The sequence below is a fragment of the Halichoerus grypus genome, chromosome X, assembly GCF_964656455.1.
Source record: "Halichoerus grypus chromosome X, mHalGry1.hap1.1, whole genome shotgun sequence".
Lineage (NCBI taxonomy): Eukaryota > Metazoa > Chordata > Mammalia > Carnivora > Phocidae > Halichoerus > Halichoerus grypus.
The window spans coordinates 101144588-101169751 of record NC_135727.1 but is presented as its reverse complement, the minus strand read 5'-3'; the positions used below and the strand labels follow the sequence as shown (position 1 = coordinate 101169751).

Here is a 25164-nt window from a genome sequence, read left to right as displayed (position 1 = left end):
AACCATATCAGTTTAAGTAACTGAAGTTGAGATCTTTCTTTACTTTTTTAAGTTAATTAGCAGAATGATCTTCATTGTAATTAACATACTAGGGAAATATGATTCCCATTTGATAACACTTCTTATTTGTTATAGGAGCCTACATATATAATAAAATTTTAAAAGTAATATGGCTAAATATTAACTGACCACTAAAAGTTATCAAGTGTTAGAGTTAAAAGTGAGTACTACATACTGTGTTATTAGAAATAATAAACATTTTAGATTGGTTAAATAAATTATAGGTATATAATGAAATATGTGAACATTAGGTGGAATTTTCTAGTAGTAATGATTAGAAACTATTCATGACATATGTATTTAAGTGCTTAATAGTATCCACACTAAAAATTTTTTGTGTGTATATGCATCTGTTAGTATTATATTTAGTCTACATGCATTAAAGCTTTAGCTAGCAAATTGGTAAGTTTTGGTAAATTTTTATAAGGATACATTCAAGGACAACACTATATCATGGCTATCGATAAAAACACATTGTATTTAGTCAGGTGTTTTAATCCTCTTTTTTTAATTCATAGAGGACAGAAGGAATTTTGGATCATCTTATGTGGTCAAATTAATATATTATCCATCTTACTTATATTGTGGCCAGAAAATAAGAGATGATACAAAAATATCTTTAATAATTGGGCATATTATTGCAAATATTTCTTGTTTAGTTGTTCTAATGATTTAAAAACCAGAGGAAGACACATTTAAATCCAATTATTTGCATGTATTTTGAGCTTTTTTTTTTTTTTTAATTTTAAACAGAGACTCAACGTTAAATGTCCAGATTCCCCCAGCAAGACTTTTTGATGGGGACGAGGTTCATCCTCTTTCTGTGACGTTTCCAAAAGGCAGAGTCATCACAGGCTCTCCCAGGGGAATGAATGCGGAGCTCACCTGCCGCCTCAGCTTCAGATCATCTAAACCTGTGTCCTTTTTCACCGATATTCTTTTCTGTGATAACAGAGATAACTGGTAAGATATTCTTTTGTATCTGACAGCAAAGAATAATAAGTTTATGTTTTACACTATTGTAAAATGCTAAAAGGAGAGACATGTAAAATAATGACTTTGGCCGTAAAGTTGTGCATTAAAGTTCCAAACGTAGCATTGCTCCCATGAGAAACAGCTTGACAGCTGTTACCAGCACATACTGCAGCTAGGCTCTGTGGCTTTGAATCTTGGCTCTGTTAACTGAGGTGAACTTATTTAATCTTCTGAGTGCCTCTGTTTTCTCCTACATAAAATGGGGGTAATAACAGAACCTATCTCCTCTGTAATCATGGGAAATTCCCTGAGTTAGTAATCATTGAGTAACTGGACAGGGACTGGAACAAAAGAAATGCTAAATAAGTACTAAATGAAAATGAGAAATATCAGCGTAACGAGTTTCCAAACAGTACGATTTTGTTACATGTTGCTTTAACAGACTCCGGGAAATCCAAATACACCTTGGTAAAAACATGTTTCTGGATTTCTTACCTTGTAGGATTAGAAATTGCACTTTTCTGTTACACCCTGAGATGATTTGATTCCCGAAGTTAGAAGAGGCTAATTAATGGGTAGAGCAAAAAAGTTTGGTAAAAATGTTTATAGTGAGAAGTAGCATTAGAGGGAATTGTACACTAAAGATGAGTGACAGTGTATGTACTCAGTGTGATCATTTATTGACTTGTAGTGGGGTTGTTACTGTTTGGTGTATTCATAGTCAATGGACTGGTTCCTGTGTTAGGAATTAGAAGGGAGAGAGACAGATGCTATTGGAATGTCTCGTCCAGAGCAGAGGGTGGCTGTATCTAGGAGTTCTCCTGAACTCCACCTTCCACGTCTCTTGCATATGTAGATGGATAAAATCATCTAAGTTATACCACTCAGACTCCCGTTTTTCTCTTTTGATGCTAACAGTCTGTCTTTTGTTGATATTTAAAAACAAATTTTTTTTTTAAAGATTTTTTTAAATTTCTTTATTTGACAGAGAGATAGCACAAGTAGGCAGAGTGGCAGGCAGAGGGAAAGGGAGAAGCAGGCTCTCTGCTGAGCAGGGAGCCCGATGCGGGGCTCGATCCCAGGACGCTGGGATCATGACCTGAGCCGAAGGCAGCCGCTTAACCGACTGAGCCACGCAGGCGCCCCTAAAAACAAATTTTTAACGGTTTTGCTTTAGGCTCCCATCAAGCACTGAACTCAGTCCTGGGAGACAGTCTGTCTTTTTGTACATTACTGACCTTGTTCATAAAAGTTTTAACTTTACTTCACTCCAGTCCACAAATTCACGCTTTGCCCAAAGCCCTATGTAAGGTGGACCTTTGCACTCACCAATAAAAATCATGAATAATTTATCCATGAATGTCTTAAAGCTAATGAAGCCTCAGACCATATTAACAGGGTGAGGAAGGAAATAGTTTCACTCAATACTGAGTGGACAAGATTGCTTCTGGGACGAGGGTACGAGTGCCTCTAACAGGGGCATGAACAGACTTGACTGTTGTCTGGTCAGCAAACAATACAGTAAGGAGACCTGAAAACAGTCTCTAGAAGGTGGGGGGGGGGTGCTATATTTGATGATCTTTTTTTTCTTTTCTTTTCTTTTCTTGTCATTGCTGTGTTTCCTTTCTGTCTTGAGACTGGTTTCTCTTACCTGGATTTCCCCACCCTTCTTACCTTACTTTCCACTAAGTTCCATTTCAACCTTCAGCAAGTTTGGGTTAAATTGAGCTTTTAATGACTTTTTTTTAAGATTTTATTTATTTATTTGACAGAGACAGACACAGCGAGAGAAGAAACACAAGCAAGGGGAGTAAGAGAGGGAGAAGCAGGCCTCCCGCAGGGAGCCCAATGCGGGGCTCAATCCCAGGACCCTGGGATCATGACCTGAGCCGAAGGCAGATGCTTAACTGACTGAGCCACCCAGGCGCCCCTAAATAGAGCTTTTAGAAGTAATTTAAGAAACTTTGAAAACCATAGATGGGCTACAGAAGGCTTTCCCATGCACCCAGATGAACACGAATCATAAGCACTCCGTGGAACCTTAATACAGGCAAATCCCTTTACTGATGCATTCATTGTTAACTCCTTATCTAGTTTCCTGTAGTGCATATGACCAGGTCTTCTGTCTCTTCTCAACTCCACAGTTGTCTTTGCCTTTCTTTCTGTAGGCTTTCCACCTTTGATCTCATTGAGATAAATGAGGTCTTCCACCAAGAAATTCCTCAAGAGTTTCTTTCGCAACTCAGAATTTCTCTTGGGAATACATTTTATTCTTTTGTTTCTTTTCATCTATTATATTTATTACAGGCAATCCATATGTGCTCTGCCCAATCTTTTGGGTAAGAAAAGGTGAATTAGAAAGGGGCCCTTCCTTGATGGAGGTCAGTGTAGTAAAGGTAGACTTTAAACAAGTGTTTTTTATATATAGTCTTTGGTGCCAAGAGGTGAATACAAAAGGCAGTGGGGAAATCGGGGATGGCTACATAGGTTCCTGAGTAAAATCTCAAAGGACAAATTGCACTTGTCAGTGTTCATCCTAAATTGAATCCTTTTTTTTCTTTTTTGCATCCGATTTGTCCATATTGGAGCACATGGGTTCAGTACAAAATAAAACTCTCATTCCTTTATGCTTTGCTTTCTTTTACTCATGTAAGACCATTTCATACTGTGGTTCCCCTTGGGGCCTAACATGAATGCGTTCTTATTTTGTTTCCTTATTTAGACTTTGTCACATTTGAATTGGCTAAGCTGGCCCAAGAGCTATAAGAGGTTGCACACCCCACTTGCCTTTTCTCTGAATTCCCCACAAAATCTGGGGACAGAGGCTGTACATCTATGGGAGGGATGGTGATGTGGTCAAAGACTATTACAAGTGTGTAAAAAAAATGCACTAGGTATGGAAGCTGAAGCAGCCTTATATTTGGGGGGATGTTTTTGGTGTTTTTGGTTTGATGGATATTGGCAAGGCAGAAGTGAGAGATGAAGCTGAAAGAGCAGCGGGAGCAGATTGTGGGGGTCTTGCATGCTCTGCTTTGGTACCCATGAGTGAGACATAGGAGAGCTAGGAGAGGTGATGTTATAGAAATCAAAGCTTGGATACATAAGGAAGCATGAGGTCAACAGCTATTAATGAACACAGGTCAAGGAATACATAGTAACATATTTCATTGCTGCTTTACGAATCAACTTCTAACTTACTATCTTCCTTATGTACTAATCTATTACAACTGTTTTCTTCTTGACTTTCCTTACTTTTACTTTTGGCATATGAGGTACCAATGTAGGGGTATATGGAGGGGAGGGGAGAGAGAGAGAGAGAGAATATATGTGTGTATATATATTATATATATGTGTGTGTGTGTAATATATATATATTAGTTTCTGTATTGCCTTTATGCACCAAGGAGTATAGTTTACAATTATATTAAATACATATATAGGTCTTAAGTTATACTCTTTAGAATTAGGGAATAAAGAAATATCACCTGAATAAAATAACAGGAATTCCCTTACATAGGTATAAGATTTATGGAAAGCATCCTAAGAAGTAATCTACCTTGAAAAGAAAGTGTTAACTGATTATTGATAAAATTAGTGAATGTCTAAAATGTCTGTAGGTGGCCCCTAATCAATAAATCATCAATATAAAATAATTAAGGAGAAGATACAGTTTTAGAAATTATAATAGGTATATAATTACCTCTACTTTGGGTGAGTGATAAACATTTAAATTGGAGCTGGGAAATAAGAATGTCCAGGTGTTCAATTCAGTGCAGTCCAGAGTCAAGGGTGGCCTTGAACAATCAAAGCAAAGTTCTGATTCAGTCACCCAAATATTTTTAACACTACTTTCAGTTAGCAGTCTGACATTGTGAGAAATGATTGAGGCATTCATTCATTCATTTATTCATTCATTCCTTTATTCAACAAGTATTTACTGAATGTTCACCATGTACCAGACACCTACCAGACACCATTCTAAGCACTAGGGGTTATCTCAGGTGTCAGAACATGATCCCTGCCCTATGGAGCTTAGAGTCTAGCAGGGGGAAAGAGACAATAATAAAGGGTAGGTCTGGTATGTGATCATTGATGGAGGCTATAGGAAAAAATAAAAGAGTAGGGTAAGGTCCTGGGGAGTACCAGAGAGGGAAGTGACTAGGTCTCAGTAAAATATAGGGTGATAAGCCATGTTTCCCTTAAGAGGATGGGATCTGAGAGATGCGAAGCAGAGGGTCGAGTTAGAAAGATATCTGGGAATATCCTTTCAGACCAAGGGAATAGCTGATGCAAGGTCATCAAGGTGGATGCTTACAAAGAAGCCTGTGCAGCCTACGTAGAATGAAGCAAGGGAGGCATTTAGGAGAAAGGGTTGGAGAGGTAACAGTAGCACCGGACCCAGTGGGGCCTTTGAGGTTATTGTATGGATTTGGACTTTTACCCTGAATGACATGAGGACCCATTGCTTGGTTCTGAGCCAGTGAAAAAATGTAGCAGCCTTGACTTTTGAGCAGTAATGAGGTCAGCCAGTCATTCCCTATCACCAAAATTTTGTGCTTCCAAAACTATCCCTTTTTTCATGAAAAGCCTTCTTGGTTCTCAAGTAGATTTTTTTTTCCTCATTCATTCATTCATTCATTCAATATTTACAAAGTGGCAGTAATAAACCTGTTTTTTTTTTTCTGGCACTGAGGTCAGAACAAAGCTCCTGGCCTCATGGAGCTTCCATTGTAATGGAGGAGACAAAAATTGATAAATAATACCATGTCACAAACTAACAAGGAAATTATATGAGTTTAATGAGATAGAAAGGGATACCTTCATGTATCAGACAGATGAAACATTTCTGAGGATGTGATATTTGAGAAGATGGTGATTATGAGAATTTAATGAGAAACTACTTATAAAGCACTTAGAACAGTCCCTGTGCCGGCATGTTGCAGTAACTGAGTAAATGTTCTAGAATTGGCATTAGTTTTAAAATCAGTATTCTACATCTCCAGAATGATCCCAGTGGCTACTATAGATACAGGGGCTTTCTTCTATTTAGAGAGTGATTAGATCCACCCTGGGGTGAGGGGAAGAAGGGACAGGGGCAGGACAGTTGTCTTAAGGTTAAGGATTGCTTTGGAGAATCTCCAAATCATTTATATTGTGTTTCAGTATTGAGGTTTATTTTTATATTTGAAAATGTATCTGATCTGGGAATTCACACAGGGAACACATTGATTAAGAGGTGCCAGAATGTTGTAATCCCTTATTTTGCACAACAGGTTGAGGAGGAGGGAACATTACATCTTGAAGGAGCTTATAATTATGAGAATGAAGTCTTGCCACTTACTCTTGCTTTGTAAGTTCACTGTCTGACTGGTACTTTACCTAGACCTCGCAAAGAATGAAAGTTATGGCTTTGGAGATTAATTTCATAGAAATCCTAAGGATGCTAAAGACAGCTTAATATTTTCCTATGAATAACTCCAAACATAGCGTGTTTACTTTTGTAAAATCAAGAGTTGATTTCACTTGCATGTTTCAGGTGACCTGAAGGTTAACCTGAGTTAGTAGTGCCTCGTTGTTAAAATAGCAAACACAAACTGAAGGTTCATAATTAGGAATGTGGCATGTCAGAACTCTGAGGTACTCCATACATTTTTTTAAATCCCATAAATATTTAACACATATTTATTATACTCAAAACTGATTAGTTAGTACCCAAATTTAATTCGAATAACTTTAGAGCAAAGGAAAAAATTCAGCTGTTTTATAAGACAGTTAACATGAGTAATTGAAAATTAAAATTTAAGCCAAACGAAAGAAACCTAAATTCCTTATCTACCAAATAGATACGGTGGTTCCCCCTTCCCCCACTCAGAGAAGTACTGCTCATGACTGGAAACCAGAATCACCTGATAAGTTTTGTTTTGTTTCGTTTTTTAAAGATTTTATTTATTTGAGAGAGAGTGAGCGAGAGAGAGAGAAGGAGCAGTGGGAGCTGCAGAGGGAGAGGGAAAAGCCAACTCCCCGCTGAGCAGTGAGCCCAACGTGAGGCTCGATCCTGGGACTCCTGGATCATGACCTGAGCTGAAGGTAGACACTTAACTGACTGAGCCATCCAGGCACCCCTCACCTGGGAAGTTTTCAAAACTATGCATGCCTCAGTCCAACCTATAGACTATGATATAATTTGTCTGGAGGGTCAGTTAAGCACTGCAAATTTAGAAAGCTCCCCATGTGATTCTAATGGGAAGTCAAAATTGAGAACCCTCACGCTAGAACCCCGGTTCTCAAGTTTGACCCTACATAGGACTCACCCTGGGGGCTTGTTAAAACAGATTCCGAGCCCCACCTCCAGAGCTCCTGATTTAGTAAGTCTTGGGTGGGGTGTGCACATTTGCATGTCTAACAGGTTCCCATTTGAGGCTGAGGTTGCTAGTCCAGACAGACACTGAGCTGGTGTGAAAGGCAGAACTTCAGATCTCATTCTGGATCTAAGGAACCAACATCTGTAGTTTTAAAGTATCCCCAGGTGATTCATGTGCAGTAAAGTTCATGAAGCAGTGGACCTAAAAAGACTGAATAAGGAAAAATGCTATCAAGAGAGATTAAAGAGTGGAACAGTTAAATATTTGGCAAGAAATAACATTAACACTAGAAAATGGTATTGCTGTGAGAATCTTTAAATACCCATCTTTCTTTAAGAGTAGGTTTGCTTTATTTGCTAATACATTATCTAACTTAGTCTGTTTAAGAGATATACATTGTGAAGTATAATTCTGAATTTATAGCAGAGGAAATTGAAGTACTACTATTTCTCTTTTTGACCCTCACCCAGCTATCTTGTGAAAGAACCTAGATTTGAGATCAGATCTCATTATCTCTATCACACAACTTTGCTTCCCTTTAACTTTTCAAATCCTAGGATTTTATTGTTGAAACAGGGTCAGATTACTAAGAACATTGAATAAAATTATTTCTAAGCTTTGATATGTCAGGTGGTATATAATCCATTACTTGAATAGGAAGATTTTGAGTTTTAAAGCAAGTTGAACTACATGTTATATTCTGAATGAGAGGCTGATTAGAAATGTACAGGAAGAATAGTACCAAACAAGTTGTTTGGTACATGAGGCTAAACTAAAATCAGGGCTGCTGATTAGCTGGCACACAGTGGTAAATCTTTGCCAGTGAAATATTTTCCAAAGAAACATTTCTTTGCTGGTTGGTAACCAGCCACTGTCCTAGGTCCTCACACTGGTGCCTGACCTGCCCTTAAACACTCCTTTTGAACCTTGGACCTACTCAAGACTTAGTAATTTTTTTTAAAAAGATTTTATTTATTTATTTTAGAAAGAGAGAGAGAGCAGGAGCCGGGGGAGGGAAGAGGGAGAAGGAGAAGCAGACCCCCCACCGAGTAGGGAGCCTGAAGGGGCTCAATCCCAGGACCCTGAGATCATGACCTGAGCGGAAGACAGAGAAGACAGATACTTAACCGACAAAGCCTTAGTAATTAAAGGGCTAAAGCCGGTCATAGCCAGAGTTCAAAGGATTCTATACTATTTATCTTTTGGGTCAGTCTCACATTATCGATAGTGAGAGAGCCAATGTTGTAGCTGGACCGAGACCCTTGTGATCGTTACTATGATTACAAGATGTGCCCCAGCAAAAACCATCAAGGAACTTCGAAAAAACAAAGTTTATTACTCACATGTTTTTAAGGGTATAAGGCACGCTCAGGGCCACACAGTGAGGTTGCCAGTAGAAAGAGAGTGTGCAAGCCTGGGGTTGAGGGTGGGGCACCTAGGGTTTCAGGGGTTCACTCTTTATTAGTGAATTTAAAATATAAGAGCAGAAATTAAAGTGAAGGAAGGGGAAAAAAGCAAGCAGTTAGATGGTCAGTTACCTAGGTCAACCAGAGATCTCTAAAAAGGGGAACTTCCCAGGTCGGGTGGCCTGGCTATTTAGCTGCGTAGGGGGCAGTATGTTTATTTCAGATGCATGTCTTTGAAGTGGATGCCCCTGCAATCAGAAGCCTAATGTCAGGCATTTGACATTACAATCAGAAAAACTGATTGTCAGGTGCTTACACTACATATTGATATGCACCTCCCTTTTAGATTGTAGAATTCACTGATATTCAGAGATAAATATTTTAATATCACCCTTTTACCATGTGAAACATGAGTTTTGTATCCAAAAAACACAGTTAATACAGTTCCAATGACATCAGGAGAAGAGGTCCCACACTTTTGAGTTTGGCTGGTATTTAGAAGCTTCAGTGTCATTAGCAGCAAAGCTGCCCCTGAAGTGTCTGTTCTGTGAATTTCTTGGCACAGAAATTTCTGGGTTGTGCCTGATTTAGTTGCTCACTCTAAAGCAATACGAATTTGTAGTTCTCCTAATCATGAGCAAGATGTGGTTTTGCAAAATTCTTGATCTTTTCTGAAAAATAACTAGTCACAGTCTTGTTTTGCAAGTTGCTGCTTTTAAGGTACTGGGTTCTATATGTCTTCTGACATTAAAACAAAATAAGGAGGGGCGCCTGGGTGGCTCAGTCGGTTAAGCCGCTGCCTTCGGCTCGGGTCATGATCCCGGCGTCCTCGGATCGAGCCCCGTGTCCGGCTCCCTGCTCAGGGGAGAGCCTGCTTCTCCCTCTCTCTGCCTGCCGCTCTGCCTACTTGTGCTCTTTCTCTGTCTCTCTGTCAAATAAGTAAATAAAATCTTAAAACCCATAGTCTTAATTACAAATACACTGAACATTTTGCTGGTGAGGAAATATATTTTAAAATGTGCAGATCTTTTGTTTAAACTGAGGGACGCCTGGGTGGCTCGGTCATTGGGCATCTGCCTTCGGCTCAGGTCATGATCCCAGGGTCCTGGGATCGAGCCCCGCATCAGGCTCCCTGCTCAGTGGGAGGCCTGCTTCTCCCTCTCCCACTCCCCCTGCTTGTGTTCCCTCTCTCGCTGTCTCTCTCTCTGTCAAATAGATGAAATCTTAAAAAAAAAAACAAAACAAAACTGAGAGTGTACAGCTCTTAATTATATCTGTTTCTACATATAGTCACATTTTATCAACCTTGTTATGGATTCAAAAACATTTTTGAGGCGTAGTAAATCTTGTTATGTTACTTTTATTAAAATAATAGGGCATTGATAATCACGTAAATTGAAATTGTATTATTTTTTAAAGCATTCAGTACAATAAAAAGGAAATGAGAATAATGAAAAGTGATTCTAATTATTGTTTTACTCAGTGCATAATTTGGTATTTGTATAGTGTGCACCTGGCAACTTTGGTTCTGTTTCTAGTATTTCTTAGCATGCCTCTTCCAGACACCTTACTGTTTTTTTTTAAAAGATTTTATTTATTTATTTGACAGAGAGAGACAGTGAGAGAGGGAACACAAGCAGGCAGAGTGGGAGAGGGAGAAGCAGGCTTCCCGCTGAGCAGGGAACCAGATGCGGGGCTCGATCCCAGGACCCTGGGACCATGACCTGAGCTGAAGGCAGATGCTTAACGACTGAGCCACCCAGGCGCCCCGACACCTTACTGTTTTTGAAGGGGTGGGAACTTGCATCACGTAAAGGAGATTAACAGAGAAAGAATCAGACCCAGAGTCAAACATATAGAGCATTAATGCATTCAGGTTGGTAATGTGACCTTAGTAACTCTAGTATTAAATTGGTATCTGCTTTGTATGTGACTTTCTGGGATATTTGGATATTTAAAATAAGCCTGTAAATATATATTTAAATGGACATTTAAATATTTAAAGTAAGTATATAAAGTGAGTCAAGAACCTTTACGGGACACTACCAGATAGGTAGAAGCAATTTTTGGGGTATTCAAAACTCCCCTTATGTATTAAGAAGACTAGTTATTTAGGACGTGTTCATCTTTCAGAGTCTCCATTCTTAGCACAAACCGGCTGACTGTTAACAATGAGCCATCTAGAATTTTAGCATCATGGCTGCTGAAATGCAGGCAATGGGAAATCTCAAGAATATTTCAATAACCATCTAATAGATCATAACTGAAGACAATGTTGGGATACTGCCCTGAAACATTATCTGTCATGTTTTGGGGGTCTGGGTTATACATAACACTGTGTATTTGTCCACCTTTCCTGGTGTTGTGTGTATAGATAGAAAATGCAGTTAGGAGGGAGTAGAATTCATAAGGGGCCATGCTTTGTTCTGATATAATCGTCTGTTCCTTATTCCTTGACCTAGGCCTGTGGAAGGCTGTTTGTAATGGCACCTTCATTCTATGAAGAACATTATTTTCATGGTAGATCTGTTAAGCCAGAGCACTGGATTGTAACAAAGTCTCAATTATAAAGTAGAATGTCTATTTGTATTTAACCAAAACATAGGATACCAGTGTATTATAATAAACTCTCAACAGAAGAATTTCATAATTACGATTTGTTCATCATTCACTTATAGCAAAATGGTAGTGCTTAAAATTTGTATAGAAATTTCAAAAACCCAGAAACTTCCAATATAATATTTGCCATTATTTAATGGCAATATTTAAATCATAGTGCTTTTAACACAGGTTGCAGAAAGAAAAGTTAACCACAGTCCTTTTTCCTTCTCTTTACCCCCATTCTCTTTGGTGCCAGTGATGGTTGGAGAGTCTCTGCCCTGCTTAGAGACTTTTCATTTTAGAGGGAATTCTGATGTCTTGCCTTTTGTCTCTCCCTTACTGGTTATGAGCCCCTGCCTGATTGCTGGTCTTCACAGAGCTCCTAGAAGTTGGATCCCCATGCAGTTGGTTGCCGCCTTGGGACCTATTGGTAGGGTCCTCTCCATCCCTCTTTCCTCAGACCCTGTCCGGCACCTCAGCCCCTCACCTATTTATAAATATGAATTGATTAATCAAGAAAATACCATAACAGGGTTATAATATTTGATTGCTGTTATAATATTTGATTGCTTTATGCGTAGAAAACCAGGCATGTAAATAACAAAAAGGAATGCATGCTTATTATAACAATTCAAACAATGCAAAAGTTGAAAACACTACTAATAGTTAGCTTCTCCACCTTTAATCCCACATACATGATCACGTATTGTAAAATGCAGTATCTTTTCATAAAGTACTTTTGTTTATACAAATACATGCAACCCTACATAGGTATGTATGGACAAATATGTGTACATTGATACAGACATAGGTAAAGGTGGTTTTTAGATAATATTATGCCTAATTAGTCCGTGGGTTTTTTTCTGCATATGTCATACAACAGAATGAAGTGGAAAGGTAGTGTGGGGCTTGTGGGCTAGCTCCAACATCTTTAATGTGCAGCTTCTGAAGTCTGCTGCTGTTACCTCTAGACTAATGGAATAGAATGCAAGGAGTGCAGGCCAAAAATTTTAAGGGGATGAACTAGAACATGTACCCATCACCTTTGCCAATATGTCACTGGCTCAAGCTTGTCCTGGGGGCTTGCCTAGGTACAAGTGTGTGTCCCTGCATGGCTACGTGTCCTGTCGACCCTTGGGAGGGGGATTCTGTTTCTGTAAACAAGAGGACAGATTCTGGCCAACCCAAGTAGGAAAGGTCTTTCTCCTTCACAGTACTTCCGGGCTTTTATTAAATTTTACATCCTATAAATCCTTCTTGGTGTTCTAATTGCATTTCATACAGTCGAGCCTTTCAGGCAACTGCAGATTTGGCCTTTTCCACTGGAAGCTGTGCAAGACCCAAAAGGCCCTGACACTGGTGCCCAGTTTCCACCAGCAGGTTTGGTAGTTGTTGTTTCAGTGGTAACTGTGTGGATGAAGGTGACATGACTCTGCACGCTAGCCCCAGCTTTTGGAAATTTTCCTTTTGGTGCTCAGATATGTTTATCCTTTTGTGTTTGTATTGAATCCTTGGATTTGTTTCTATTTTATTCTATTTTATTTTTTTAAAGATTTATTTATTTGCGAGAGAGAGAGAGAGAGCTGGGGGCAGGGGAGGAAGAGGGAGAGAGAGAGAGAGAGAGAAAATCTCCAGCAGACTCCCCGCTGAGCTCGGAGCCTGTTGCAGGGTCGATCCCAGGACCCTGACAACATGACTTGAGCCGAAATCAAGAGTCGGCCGCTTAACCTACTGAGCCACCCAGGTGCCCCCTTGGATTTGTTTTTAAACATATCCTGATTTCTATGTCTGGCCATTCTGTATTTTAGATTCCTCCAAACAAGTATATTGGTATTCTTTTTTTTTTTTAAAGATTTTATTTATTTATTTGAGACAGAGAGAATGAGAGAGAGCACATGAGAGGGGAGAGGGTCAGAGGGAGAAGCAGGCTCCCTGCTGAGCAGGGAGCCCGATGCGGGACTCGATCCAGGGACTCCAGGATCATGACCTGAGCCGAAGGCAGTCGCTCAACCAACTGAGCCACCCAGGCGTCCAAGTATATTGGTATTCTTGACCTATCATTAATAAGAAGAGGTTTGTTCACATATTTCGTGGTATGGCATATGGGGGTTTTCTCTGTTGACAACTAAGGGTTGCTTCCTGCTGTCAGTGCTGATTATAATCTTGATTTGGAGATAATGTGGGGAGATGTTTGTGCTAACATTCCCAATTTCTAAATGCCAGCATCAATTCCACATTTGCAAAGAAACTTCCAATCACTTCTAAATTTGTACTTAGTGCAAATGGTATTTTCATGGTGAGAATTTTCAACTACCACAGCAGTATCAATTTGAGGGCATTTGGTTTACAATTTGCTTTTTTGATTAATTGTTTAGAAAGGTTTTTTTTTTCTTCTTGAAACAACATAGATAAAACTATGTGAAATGAATTTGCATATCTTAACAAATCATTGTAAACACTTCTATCTACCACTCTGGTCCAGAAATAGAACATCACTGATGCTCCCAGAGATCTCTTGTGTATTTCTTTCCCACTGCAACCCGGTTTAATTTCTGTGGCCATTAGTTCTCTATAATTATTTCTCTCTCTAGTTTTGAGCATTTCACATTAGATAGGTGATACTCAAACTTATGCTTTATGTTTACAGAAGGTATTACTAGAAATCAAATTTCATTTACTTTCCTCAAGTTAAAAAAAAGGCAGAACGTGGTACAACTAATTGAATTTTTTTTTGTTTATAAATTTGCATTCAACTTAAAACTATATAACTAGCATTTATTATTTTAATATGTTGATTAAAGGTATTGAACTATCTTATTTTAATATTCTTAATTTTATGTAATTTTACTATTTTAAATTTTTTTGATCTCTACCTATGGCCTGAACACTTTCAGTATTACAACCAAATAGCAACTGATATAATAAAGTGCCTTAATAATAGTGTTTCAGAATTTCAGCAGGCTGCTTAAAGTTAATCATTTAAATGCTTGGATTTTATTTAAAGATGAATATCATTATAATGAATCTTAGAGGATGCAGTCATGCCCTTACTTTCAAAATGAAAGTATTGTCCACTTGCATTCAGTTGGTTCTCACTTGTTGAAACCCTAACTTTAAATACCATACCATTGGCCATCAGGTATTCAAATGATACTTATTGCAAAAGGTGAGTGCTATGTGACATATACAGTGAATTCATACCAATGGATAAGAGCTGGGCATCGGGAAAATTGACTAAGAAGGCAATTTCACATTTATAGTCAGTAGAATTCTAACATGTGCCTCAAGACTCTGTGTTCTACAAAGAGCTTCACGGATCTAGGGAAGATATGAAGCTCTTGACTGGTCACTCAGCCTCTCCTTACTTAGGCAGAGTGGCTTAAATTGACCGACATGTTGTAAAACACACCAAGAGTTTTGGGTTAGCAGTTTGTACACCTTGCTGTACTAGATGATCATCTCACCTGGTAGATTTTTCTGATTTAGAAATTAAAAACGGGTTGATTAGTATGGAATACATGCCCCTCGTGCCCCTTCAAGGTAGGATTTGCTGTCCAACCATGTGGAATGAAGCCAGCAATCTACTTCCATTTGTCAGCTCCTATACAAGCTGTCCCAGCTCCACTTGACCTAAGGTTATACTCCACCAGGCAAACAGCCTGCATTCCCTGACTGACTCAGGCAAGCTTAGGGGGCCAGACATTTTAGCCCGATGCCAGAATCTCTGAAGGGCAATCCAAAGCCCCCTGCCCAGTTGACCAAGGCCTTATTAGGCCAGTATGGCTGTTCTACATCATCCTGTTCTCCACATCTTGCAGCCCATCTTCTTGCTCTTATTTTCCAGTCTACTTCCTCCCTCTTTCTTACATAGGTATTGATTCTAATAAACTTCTTAAACCCCAGACTATCTTCTTCCAATAAACCCAAACTATGATAATTTGAGGTTAAATATTATACTTGTGGTATCCCTGATGAGGGCTATGAAGTAGTCTTTTCTTTTAGCTCAAATGGATCTTGAATGAGGATGTCAGTCACTCCATCCATCCATCCATCTGTCCGTACATCCATCCACCCATGTATGTAGTCACAACTTCCATGTATCTTTTATGTGCTGTATACTGGTCTTTGCCTGTATGGAGCTAGATGAAAGAGAGAATATATTTATGTGTTGGGCAACTGTGAAAATACAAAGACTAGAAATGGAGAGACCAATAAATAAGCTATCCCAGACTGATGCTGTGAAGAGGTAGAGAACTACAGTGATGGTAGTAAAGGGAGAATGGGGAGTGATTTTGATTCAATTGATATAAGGACATGGTGACCGATGGCAATGCCCGACATCAACAAACCCTTGAAATGAAAGAAAATTTAAAAGCGGCATATATGAATGTGAATTAGATGCTAATTAAATCAATTTTTGTAGCTTGCTGTAGTTTGTTTTGTGTAACAATATTTCTTTACTTTTTTTTTTTTTAAGATTTTATTTATTTAATTGACAGAGAGAGAGAGACCGAGAGAGAGGTAACACAAGCAGGGGGAGTGGGAGAGGGAGAAGCAGGCTTCCCGCCGAGCAGGGAGCCCGATGCAGGGCTCGATCCCAGGACCCTGGGATCATGACCTGAGCCGAAGGCAGTCGCTTAACCAACTGAGCCACCCAGGCGCCCCTTCTTTACTTTTATTTGTTAACAAAATATCCTGTATGCTACTAATCTCCCAAATACAGTCTTTGTAGTCATTAGTAAAACTCTCAAAGTTATCAGTCAACTTACTGAAATGGCCATGCAAATTCATTATGCTTTATTACTCTTTTGGTTTATTTATTTTATACTTTCTTTGATGCCTCCTTTTCCCCTAATCTCATACTCTGTTGTTCTCTTGACAACTGTTTACCTCAGGGTTACTGTATTTTAAGGGTTTTCTTTTCTAATTTACAAATCCAGCAGCAAATGTTTGCCCTGTGATCTTAACAGCATATTCCCTGTAACAGTGAGAATCAGTCTCCTAGTGCATTTTGTAGCCAGCACATGGGTGTTTGTAGATAATGGAATCTGATCTCTTCCAGGGTCTTGCTGGACATAGTGTTTTCCTATTACTATTAGATAAGTCTACATAAAGAAGCAGCAGTGACAGGAAGTTGAATTAATTTTTTCCATGCTAAAATGAAAAAGATAGTTCAGGATTCTACTATAGGGTTTGATGATACCTGTCCTTCATACACTCCAAATGATCTTTATCTCAGTCTTGCATAAACTAATGGGATACTAGTGTGGCCTTTTTTAGAGTATATTCAAGCTGAAGAGCAATGGTTTTATGTTTCAAGTACTGCATTTACTAGACCCTCTACATGAGATACATTTTACTCTGGTATTTCTTTGAGAAAACATATTACCAAGTTACTCTAAATTCAGTAACACTTAAAAATTTATTTTTATTAACTATTAGGGCACGTACTGAAATGTCTAAGTTCATTTTTTAAAACCTGTGTTAGGCAAATTACTTTTCAGCAAATACATACCCTATGCTGCTTTTGTAAGAGTCTGTGGCCTACAAGTTGGAACCATTTTCATAGATTATGGAAACCTGTTGGTATATTTACTGTTCTACACCTGTTAATGATTTTAAAGAGGTAACTTTGCATGAATTTCATTTATCTCTTTTTGGAAAGGAATAAAACAACACGCAATTCAAATAAACTTCTTTTCTTTTCCTATCACTGGACTTACATGCAGTGGAGATATTCTGAAAGGTATCATCTAACTTTGGGATATTAATGAGGTAAGAGTATTTTATGCTGTGCAGATGTCCCTCGAGTTATGATGAGGTTATGCCCTAATAAACCCACAATAAATTGAAAATATCATAAATTAAAAATGCATTTAATACACCTAACCTGCCAAACATCATAGCTCAGCCTAGCCTACCTTAAACGTGCTTAGAACACTTACATTAGCCTACATTTAGGCAACGTCATCTAACACAAAGCCTGTTTTATTATTAAGTATTGAATATCTCATGTAATTTATTGAATGCTGTACTAAAAGTGGAAAACATAATAGTTCTAAGTATATTGTCCTGCATGTCACTAGCCTGAGAAAGATCGAAATTCAAAATTTGACGTATGGTTTCTGCTGAATGCATATTGCTTTCGCATCATCCCCAAAATCTAAAAATCATAAGTTAGACCATCTAAGTCAGGGACCAGCTGTACTTCATACATGGTAACTCCTGGTTAATTTGCTTTTCCCTTCCCTTCAGAACCACTTTTCTTTTGCTGGGAGTCCCCAGCTGACCTCATCCTCTGCAACCATATTCTCTGTGAAAGTGTTGCCAGACCATCACCTGGTTTCCCAAGCCCTTGTGGTCCATTTCATCGTATCCTAGTTGCTTTCTAATAAGTGTTCCCTTGCTTAGGTGTTAATCTTTAACCTTTAAGATACTCATTTCTAATCGACAAATATTCTGGATTGCATTGCTCTAACCCAATAACAATACATATTTTATTGTGGGATTTTAGGCCTTTGGCCAGATAGTTAGGGAAATGATTTTTCACAAGGAATTCTATTAGAGGAAGTTCCATCATGGCAGAGTTGATGGCCTCCAACTCTCACCAACTCTGATCTTAGTCTGTGTTACTATTAAAAAAAAAAAAAAAACCACTCTTCCTTAGAACTGATTGATTCTAGATGTTTCAAATCATGAATTCTTATTTTTTGTTAGGTTCATTAAAAATACATATGTATCCTAAAATCTTCTAAGAGATAAAATGAAACTAACTTGTAAAAACTACCTAGTTTGTGTTTTAGCTAGATCATGGTTGTCTTCTAAAGTAAAATGCACTACAGCATTCTAGAAATAATATAATGAGGGGTGCCTGGGTGGCTCAGTCAGTATCTAAATGAGATAAAGATCATTTGGAGTGTATGAAATTAACTGACTCTTAATTTCAGCTCAGATTGTGATCTCAGGGTTGTGGGATTGAGCCCCACGATGGGCTCGGCGCTCAGATTCTTTCCCTCTGCCCGTCCTCCTCACCACCCATCCCCCCGCCCCCCGCTTATGTGTGCCCCCTCTCTCTCTCAAAGAAGTAAACAAATCTTTAAAAAAAAAAAGAAAGAAAGAATTTAATGAAAGTAAGCTTTTTGTTTCGTGTGAGTTCATGTTATCATGGAGAGAGTTTTACTGTTTGGTTCCATCAAGTTGTAAATCCTGACCTGTATATTGTATGTAATAGCTAGAGCTTTGGCTCTAAGTTTTTTGGAATTAACCATTAAGTATATAATGATGCAAGCAGCAGAACAGCTAATGATTCACCCAACTTAGAAATAATTTTTCAACTCAACTTTATTAGGCATTATTGTATTAATCACATTATACAGCGTGCTGCCATATTTAGCAGTTCTACTTTTGGGGGGGTGAAGGTAGTGCCCTTTGCTGTATTAGAGTAATCTGTATTTCTTTCTGATTAAAGTTTTTCCTGAATATTATTGGAATATAAGTTTATATACCTTCATGAAAACAAATAGACACTTTGTTTATACATTAATGGTATACATATCTATGCATAGACACAAATGGTAAATTTTGGTGGCAAATTTTACTTTTTGTCTCAATTCTTTCCTGGAAACCCATCAACTGTGTTAACCACTATATATTTTCCTGTAAGAACACCGAATTAAGAGTAAAATGTTTTGAAATAGTATATTAATCAAAGTTAATGATTTAAAATTGTGAGAATAGACCTAAAGAGAGATTTTAAGATTTCAAAAATGGTTTACATCAATTATGGGATTATTTCCAGATTTTTGGGCAGACCGAAAATGAGATGATTCTTCTAAAAAGAATTGATATATATTTAAAATATTGCTAAATGGACATATATTTCTAGACTTGAGGGATATCAATGGATCTCTCATGTATCTAAAGAAGAATTCTCTGCCTTTACCTTACTTTGCTGTGATAAAAATCAGTGGAATACATTCACATGTGAAACACAGTTCTGTGGATTTATGCACATTAAAATAAAACCGAAAATCTTTTTAAGATCACTAAATCAGTTAATAGCATATATTTCCTAGAATTATTAATGTTCATAAATAACAGCACCTTGATGGGCTGCAATGTGGATTATTGCAATGTTCAGAAGAGCAGCTATAATTTTATTTCTTTCCCCTTCACTCAAAGAAGGATATTGAAAAGCTAAATAAGTGAGAATCACATTATCATCAAGAATCCTTTCATTCTGTTTTGACCTATTAAAAATGAATAAATAAAAACTCTGTAACTTTATTAATGATTAACCAAATGATGTTTGATGTCCTCACTTGTGATAGAGAGATTCTTCTCTCTGGCAACATCATGGATGACCTCGACTGTTATAAATATACATTACAGTACCAGATTAAGTCCCATTGATTGACCTAACTAACATAAATATACTAGCAGTGGTAAGCATTAAATATTTAAATAAACATATCCACCCTTTTTGTGTGTAAATTTGTAAAATATTAAGAATTACTGAGTTGTACATCTTAAAAAGGTGGATTTCATGACATGTAAATTATATATTTTAAATGTTGGTATAAAAAATGAGGGCATCTGATGGATACTATCATAACCAAATGACCAGACTCAGTGTCGCTAATAAGGAGGAACACTGACCTGTTGGGCTTCCTGGTGGGATGAAATGAGAACTGTGCCACAGCACATGTGAAGTTTTTTTGGTCAGAAATAAAACATTATCCAGTCTTAAGGGGATAATCAGAATATTTCTGACAACTAGCCTCGACTCTTAAAAATAATGTCAATGCCATGAAGGACCACAGAAGACTGGGAGTTTGTCCTGGTTTAAAGGAAAGTAAATTCAATCAGTGATCTCAGTTTGGACTTTGACATTACTGGGACTCTTCAATATGGACTGTAAACTAGATAATATTCTTGTACTGATGTTAAATTTGATGGTAGTTATGATACGGTTATGATGATATAGAATAATGTTCTTGTTCTTAGGGTATACAGGCTGAATATTTAGGGGTAAATTTGTGTACACACACATTTTAAGAAAATAAATTTTTTAAGAGATTTTATTTATTCATTTGAGAGAGAGAGAGAGAGAGAGAGGGAGGGAGGGAGCGCACAACCAGGGGGGAGAGGGAGAAGCAGACTTCCCTCTGAGCCGGGAGCCCGACGTGTGGGGCTCGATCCCGGGACCTGGAGATCATGACCTGAGCTGAAGGCAGACACTTAACCATCTGAGTCACCCAGGCGCCCCAGAAAATAAATTTTTAATAGGAGAGAAATGAATGTGGCAAAATAGTAATTGCTGAACCGCGTGAAGGGTACATATATGTTTATTTTACTAGTCTTTCAGTTCTTCTGTGAATTTGGAAAAATGTGAAGTACAATGTTGAGGTAGAGGGGAAAAAAACCATTAATGAGGAATTTCAGGTGAACCTTAAAATGACAAAGGATAAAAATAAATTGTGCACTCCATATTTGACTTTCTATACATTATGGTATTTACTGATTATCATACTAAAATGTTCATAGTTTGTGCATGACGGTCGTATCTAAAGCAGTGGGAGATAGAGAGCAGCCAGAGTTTTCCTTAGCCTCTCATTTTGCATTGTCCCCTAGGGTACAGCAGTACCTTTTGTTTCCATACACAACTGCAAACTTTCCACCTCTGTAAGAATTTTCATGTGTCCAACAGGAGAATTTATGTCGATTTTATAAGTGTTGGTTATTGTTTACTAGGAAAACATCTGAAATAAAATATTTCTCCCTCAGAATCCAGGAGAATATTTATAGCTTCCAAAAAAAGGCTTTTATTTAAACCAGCTTCTAATAGGAACTTTTATAATTTAACATTATTCGAACAGCTGTAAATATTAAAATGCATGCTGTTTAATGAGATAATTGATAAAAAATGTTTGTAAGTGCTTACATCCATCATCATATATATGACTCTATCCCAACTTGGTAACTTTGAGCATATGTGCAGCAAGACAGATCTGGAAGCTAACCATTCTCATGCAGTGGCCAAGAGCATAGCTTTGCTTCAGGTATTTGAACTTGAACTTGGGCTCTCTATTTCCTAATTGTGTGACTTTAAACAATTGTTGACTTTTTCTGGACCTTGCTCTTGTAACTGAAGTCTGAGAGAGTTAATAATATATATCCTCAAAGACTGTTGAGGAGATTTATGTAAATGAAATAATGCATTTTAGATGCCCAGAACAATAGCTGCCACAAATAGTTCAAGCCCATTTCTATCAGCACCACCATCTGCATCATATCAACTCTGTTGCCAGGAATGTCCCTCCTGGTTTTTGCCCATCGGAACTCTTCTAAATCACTTGTGCTTGAAGATTGCTATTTAAATCTCCAAATGGAACTGAAACCCATAATGTCAGAGTCACTTCACTGTTACTGTACAGTGTTATAGTCATTTTACTGTTAATGTAATTTTGAGTATTTTTAGAGTAAATTCTCTACCACTAATGGTTCCTGGCTATATGGATTGGTATAGAGAATCCATAAATAATACCAGTATTCTCTGATAAGGTGCTCTATTTTCCCAGAAATATTTTTGTTAAATGTAGCATATTAATATTATTGATTGCAAGTCCCTTTTCTGTTTTAATGTATTTTTAATAATAATGATATTAATGTATAAAGTGCCCATATTCCCATGCTGTGCAAGTTGTATAATTTCTATATCATGTGCTCCATAGAAGAATGTAGTCAAATGAATTTTGTATACGTTGGTCATTCTTTACTCTGAGGAGTATCTGAAATCAGTGTTATCATCTGCAACAAACTAGTTTTATAAGAGGAAAAATTACAATATTCCCATTTCATTCTCCAAATGAATTTTAGTTCAACCTTATTTTCTTTAGTTCTGTATTTTCTTTACTTCTGATACTTTTAAGCAGTATCATTCATTTGGTTCATTTGGTTGTTGTCTTGGGTAGGGGTTGTCCACAAGCTGACTTTTAGATGAAGATTCATGGGTATGTGGTTTATTAAGGAAGGACTGCCAGGAAAAAACAAGGTAGGGGAAGCAGAACACGGAATCAGTCATCCTAAATAAAATGAAATTTGAGTCAGAGTCCCAACCTCAGCTTGATCCCATGGGATCCTCTGGAGATGAAGTTACACCACAGAGTTTTTGTCCTATTTGAAGCAAAGAACCTGTTCTTTTAAACTCCTGCCCCACACAGGCATTGGCTATGGCATTACCCAGGGGACCCTAAACTCCCAAGGCAATTGAAGCTTTCAGCAGCTCTAGCAATCCAACACTGGTTCTTGAAGGTTACACTTACCCCACCATGCCCACCCAGAGGGTGGGAGCCCAGCACAAAGAAATTACATCCTAGGAGATAAGGACATAAGGGCAGGAGCAGCCACACCATTTGCTGGAGAAGTCTTTTTTCCTTTCTGTTTTTTCTCTTCCTATAATCACTGTTAAAGCAGAAAGCATTTTTGGTTCTAAGATAACAATGATGATGGTATCTATGGATAAACTATGTTATTTAATCTGAAAAATATTAGTTAGACAGTTGGGCAGTTAATGGAATTTTGATTGATCACTACATGTAGCATAAATACATAATATATAGAAGTAATGATTCATGCTATCAAGGAATTTTAAATTTCACCTTAAGAAGGGCATCCTATAGAAAAAAACAATTATAATATAGAACTACAATTTAATCCTGACAAGGGCAATCTGTGTCATCCAAACATGTGTTTAGGATGATGGAATAGAATGATCAGGGTTGGTCACATAAGACAATGTTGAATATATATAGTTTGCATAATATTTTAATGCATGTCAGTAGGTAAAGAGAAAAACATAATGCATTCCTTATGAGAAAATATGCAGAACTGAGGTGAAAATCAATTCATTTACATATAATATGTTTATTTTAATGTTCCTGACAGCTCATTATATTTCAGCTACAAAGTTTTTCTTAGTTTTATCCTATTCTATATTTTATTTGTATCAACTTGGATTATAACACAGAATTTGTCATTTCACCTTTTCAGTGACCGTAAACTACATAGAAGGACTAATATGATACATAGATTATTATTAATTATCTTGATTATTACTATAATGCAGAAATTAAGCCAATAATCCAATATTACAGTGGTATAGATATAAAATATAGTACTTCTGGGGCGCCTGGGTGGCTCAGATGGTTGAGCGTTTGCCTTCGGCTCGGGTCGTGGTCCCAGGGTCCTGGGATCGAGTGCTGCATCGGGCTCCCTGCTCAGCGGAGAGCCTGCTTCTCCCTCTGCCTCTCTCTCTGTCTCTGATGAGTAAATAAAATCTTTAAAAATAAATAAAAAAATAAAAAAATACAGTACTTGTGTTAAAAGATCAGTTGGGGACGCCTGATTGGTTCCATCGGTAGAGTGTGTGACTTTTAATCTCGGGGTTGTGAGTTCCAGCCCCCTGTTGGGTAAGAACCTACTTTAAAAAAAGTTGGGCAAGGACAGAGTTGTCACATAAATTGGACAGGCCCAATATAATCTTAGAGTATTTTGTGGCTCTTATTAATAAGAATGTTCACAATGCTTTTATAAAATAGTTTAATAGTGTGTAGGTTGTGGAAGGGATTAATACTCTAGTGGTTGAATAACTTTTATAGCATTGTTTTCAGTTCTCAGATACATTTAAAGGACAAACACAAAATAAAAGATCATCTGAAGAAGGCAGATGGTGTGTGAAATTTCTGGAGACCTTGTAGTTGAAAGAAACCTTGAATGTTCTAAATGTTTTCAGTTTGAAGAAGAGAAAACCTAGAGAAGATACAATGACTGTTTTTAAGTATTTGAAGGACTGTAACAGGGCTCAGATCATAGATTTTGTTCCCTGTTGCCCTGAAACAGAATGTCTGAAGTTAGAGCTCTCCAAATATGAAATGGGTTGTCTCTGAGGCATGAGTGTCACTCTGGTAGTGTCTCCCTCGTAGTGTCAGCTGAGGCGAGATACTGTTCGTCAGGGATTCTACAAAAGAAGAAGGTGAGTAAATTCACTCTGAGGCTCCTTCAGTTCTAAAACTTCCTGAATCTCTTTGTGAACCTGTATAATTACAAGCAGTATTCTAGAGCACACTTGACAGTGAAATTAACCATCTCTGTTAAAAGCTTTAGAAGTAAATAGTCTTAAACCATTACAGTAGTTACAGTAGGTGGTTATGAAAAACAAAGCAGGTGGAAAGAAAAATGATGAATAATTCATGTCTTGATCATTTAAGCCATCTTGGGTACTTAAAAAATATTTCATTGTATTTACTGCATCTGACAATTTTATTTTATTGAAATGCAATGTTTTCACTTTTAGGTTTTTGCTTCCAGTTACTGCAACGGCAGAAAACTGTCTTCTTACCATTTACCCATATATGGCAACTCATCTTGATAAGCAAACAATTGTTTTAAAGGATGGTAAGTTAGATATGACTGTTGTCTCCTATTCTCACCGTGTATGTTCTTGTTATCCAAGGTCGACACCTGGAAATAATGTGACTTTAAAATTAAGAGATGTGGGGCACCTGGGTGGCTCAGTCAGTTAAGTGTCTGCCTTCTGCTCAGGTCATGATCTAGGGTCCTGGGATCGAGCCCTGTGTTGGGCTTCCTGCTTCTCCCTCTCCCTCTACAGCTCCCCCTGCTTGTGCTTGCGCGCGCTCTCTCTCTGTCAAATAAATAAAATCTTAAAAAAAAATTAATAGATATTTATTAAACTCCCGCCA

At 37.7% G+C, this 25164-nt stretch overlaps 1 protein-coding gene across 1 annotated transcript in view; it reads left to right on the top strand.

Annotated features, from left to right (window-relative positions):
• CFAP47 (cilia and flagella associated protein 47) overlaps positions 1-25164 on the top strand; it is a 495766-nt gene that overhangs the window by 135746 nt on the left and 334856 nt on the right. Inside the window, exons 26-27 of the mRNA XM_078064042.1 lie at positions 814-1023; positions 24759-24859. Of these exons, the coding sequence (XP_077920168.1) occupies positions 814-1023; positions 24759-24859 (311 nt within the window). The remainder of the gene's footprint in view (positions 1-813; positions 1024-24758; positions 24860-25164) is intronic.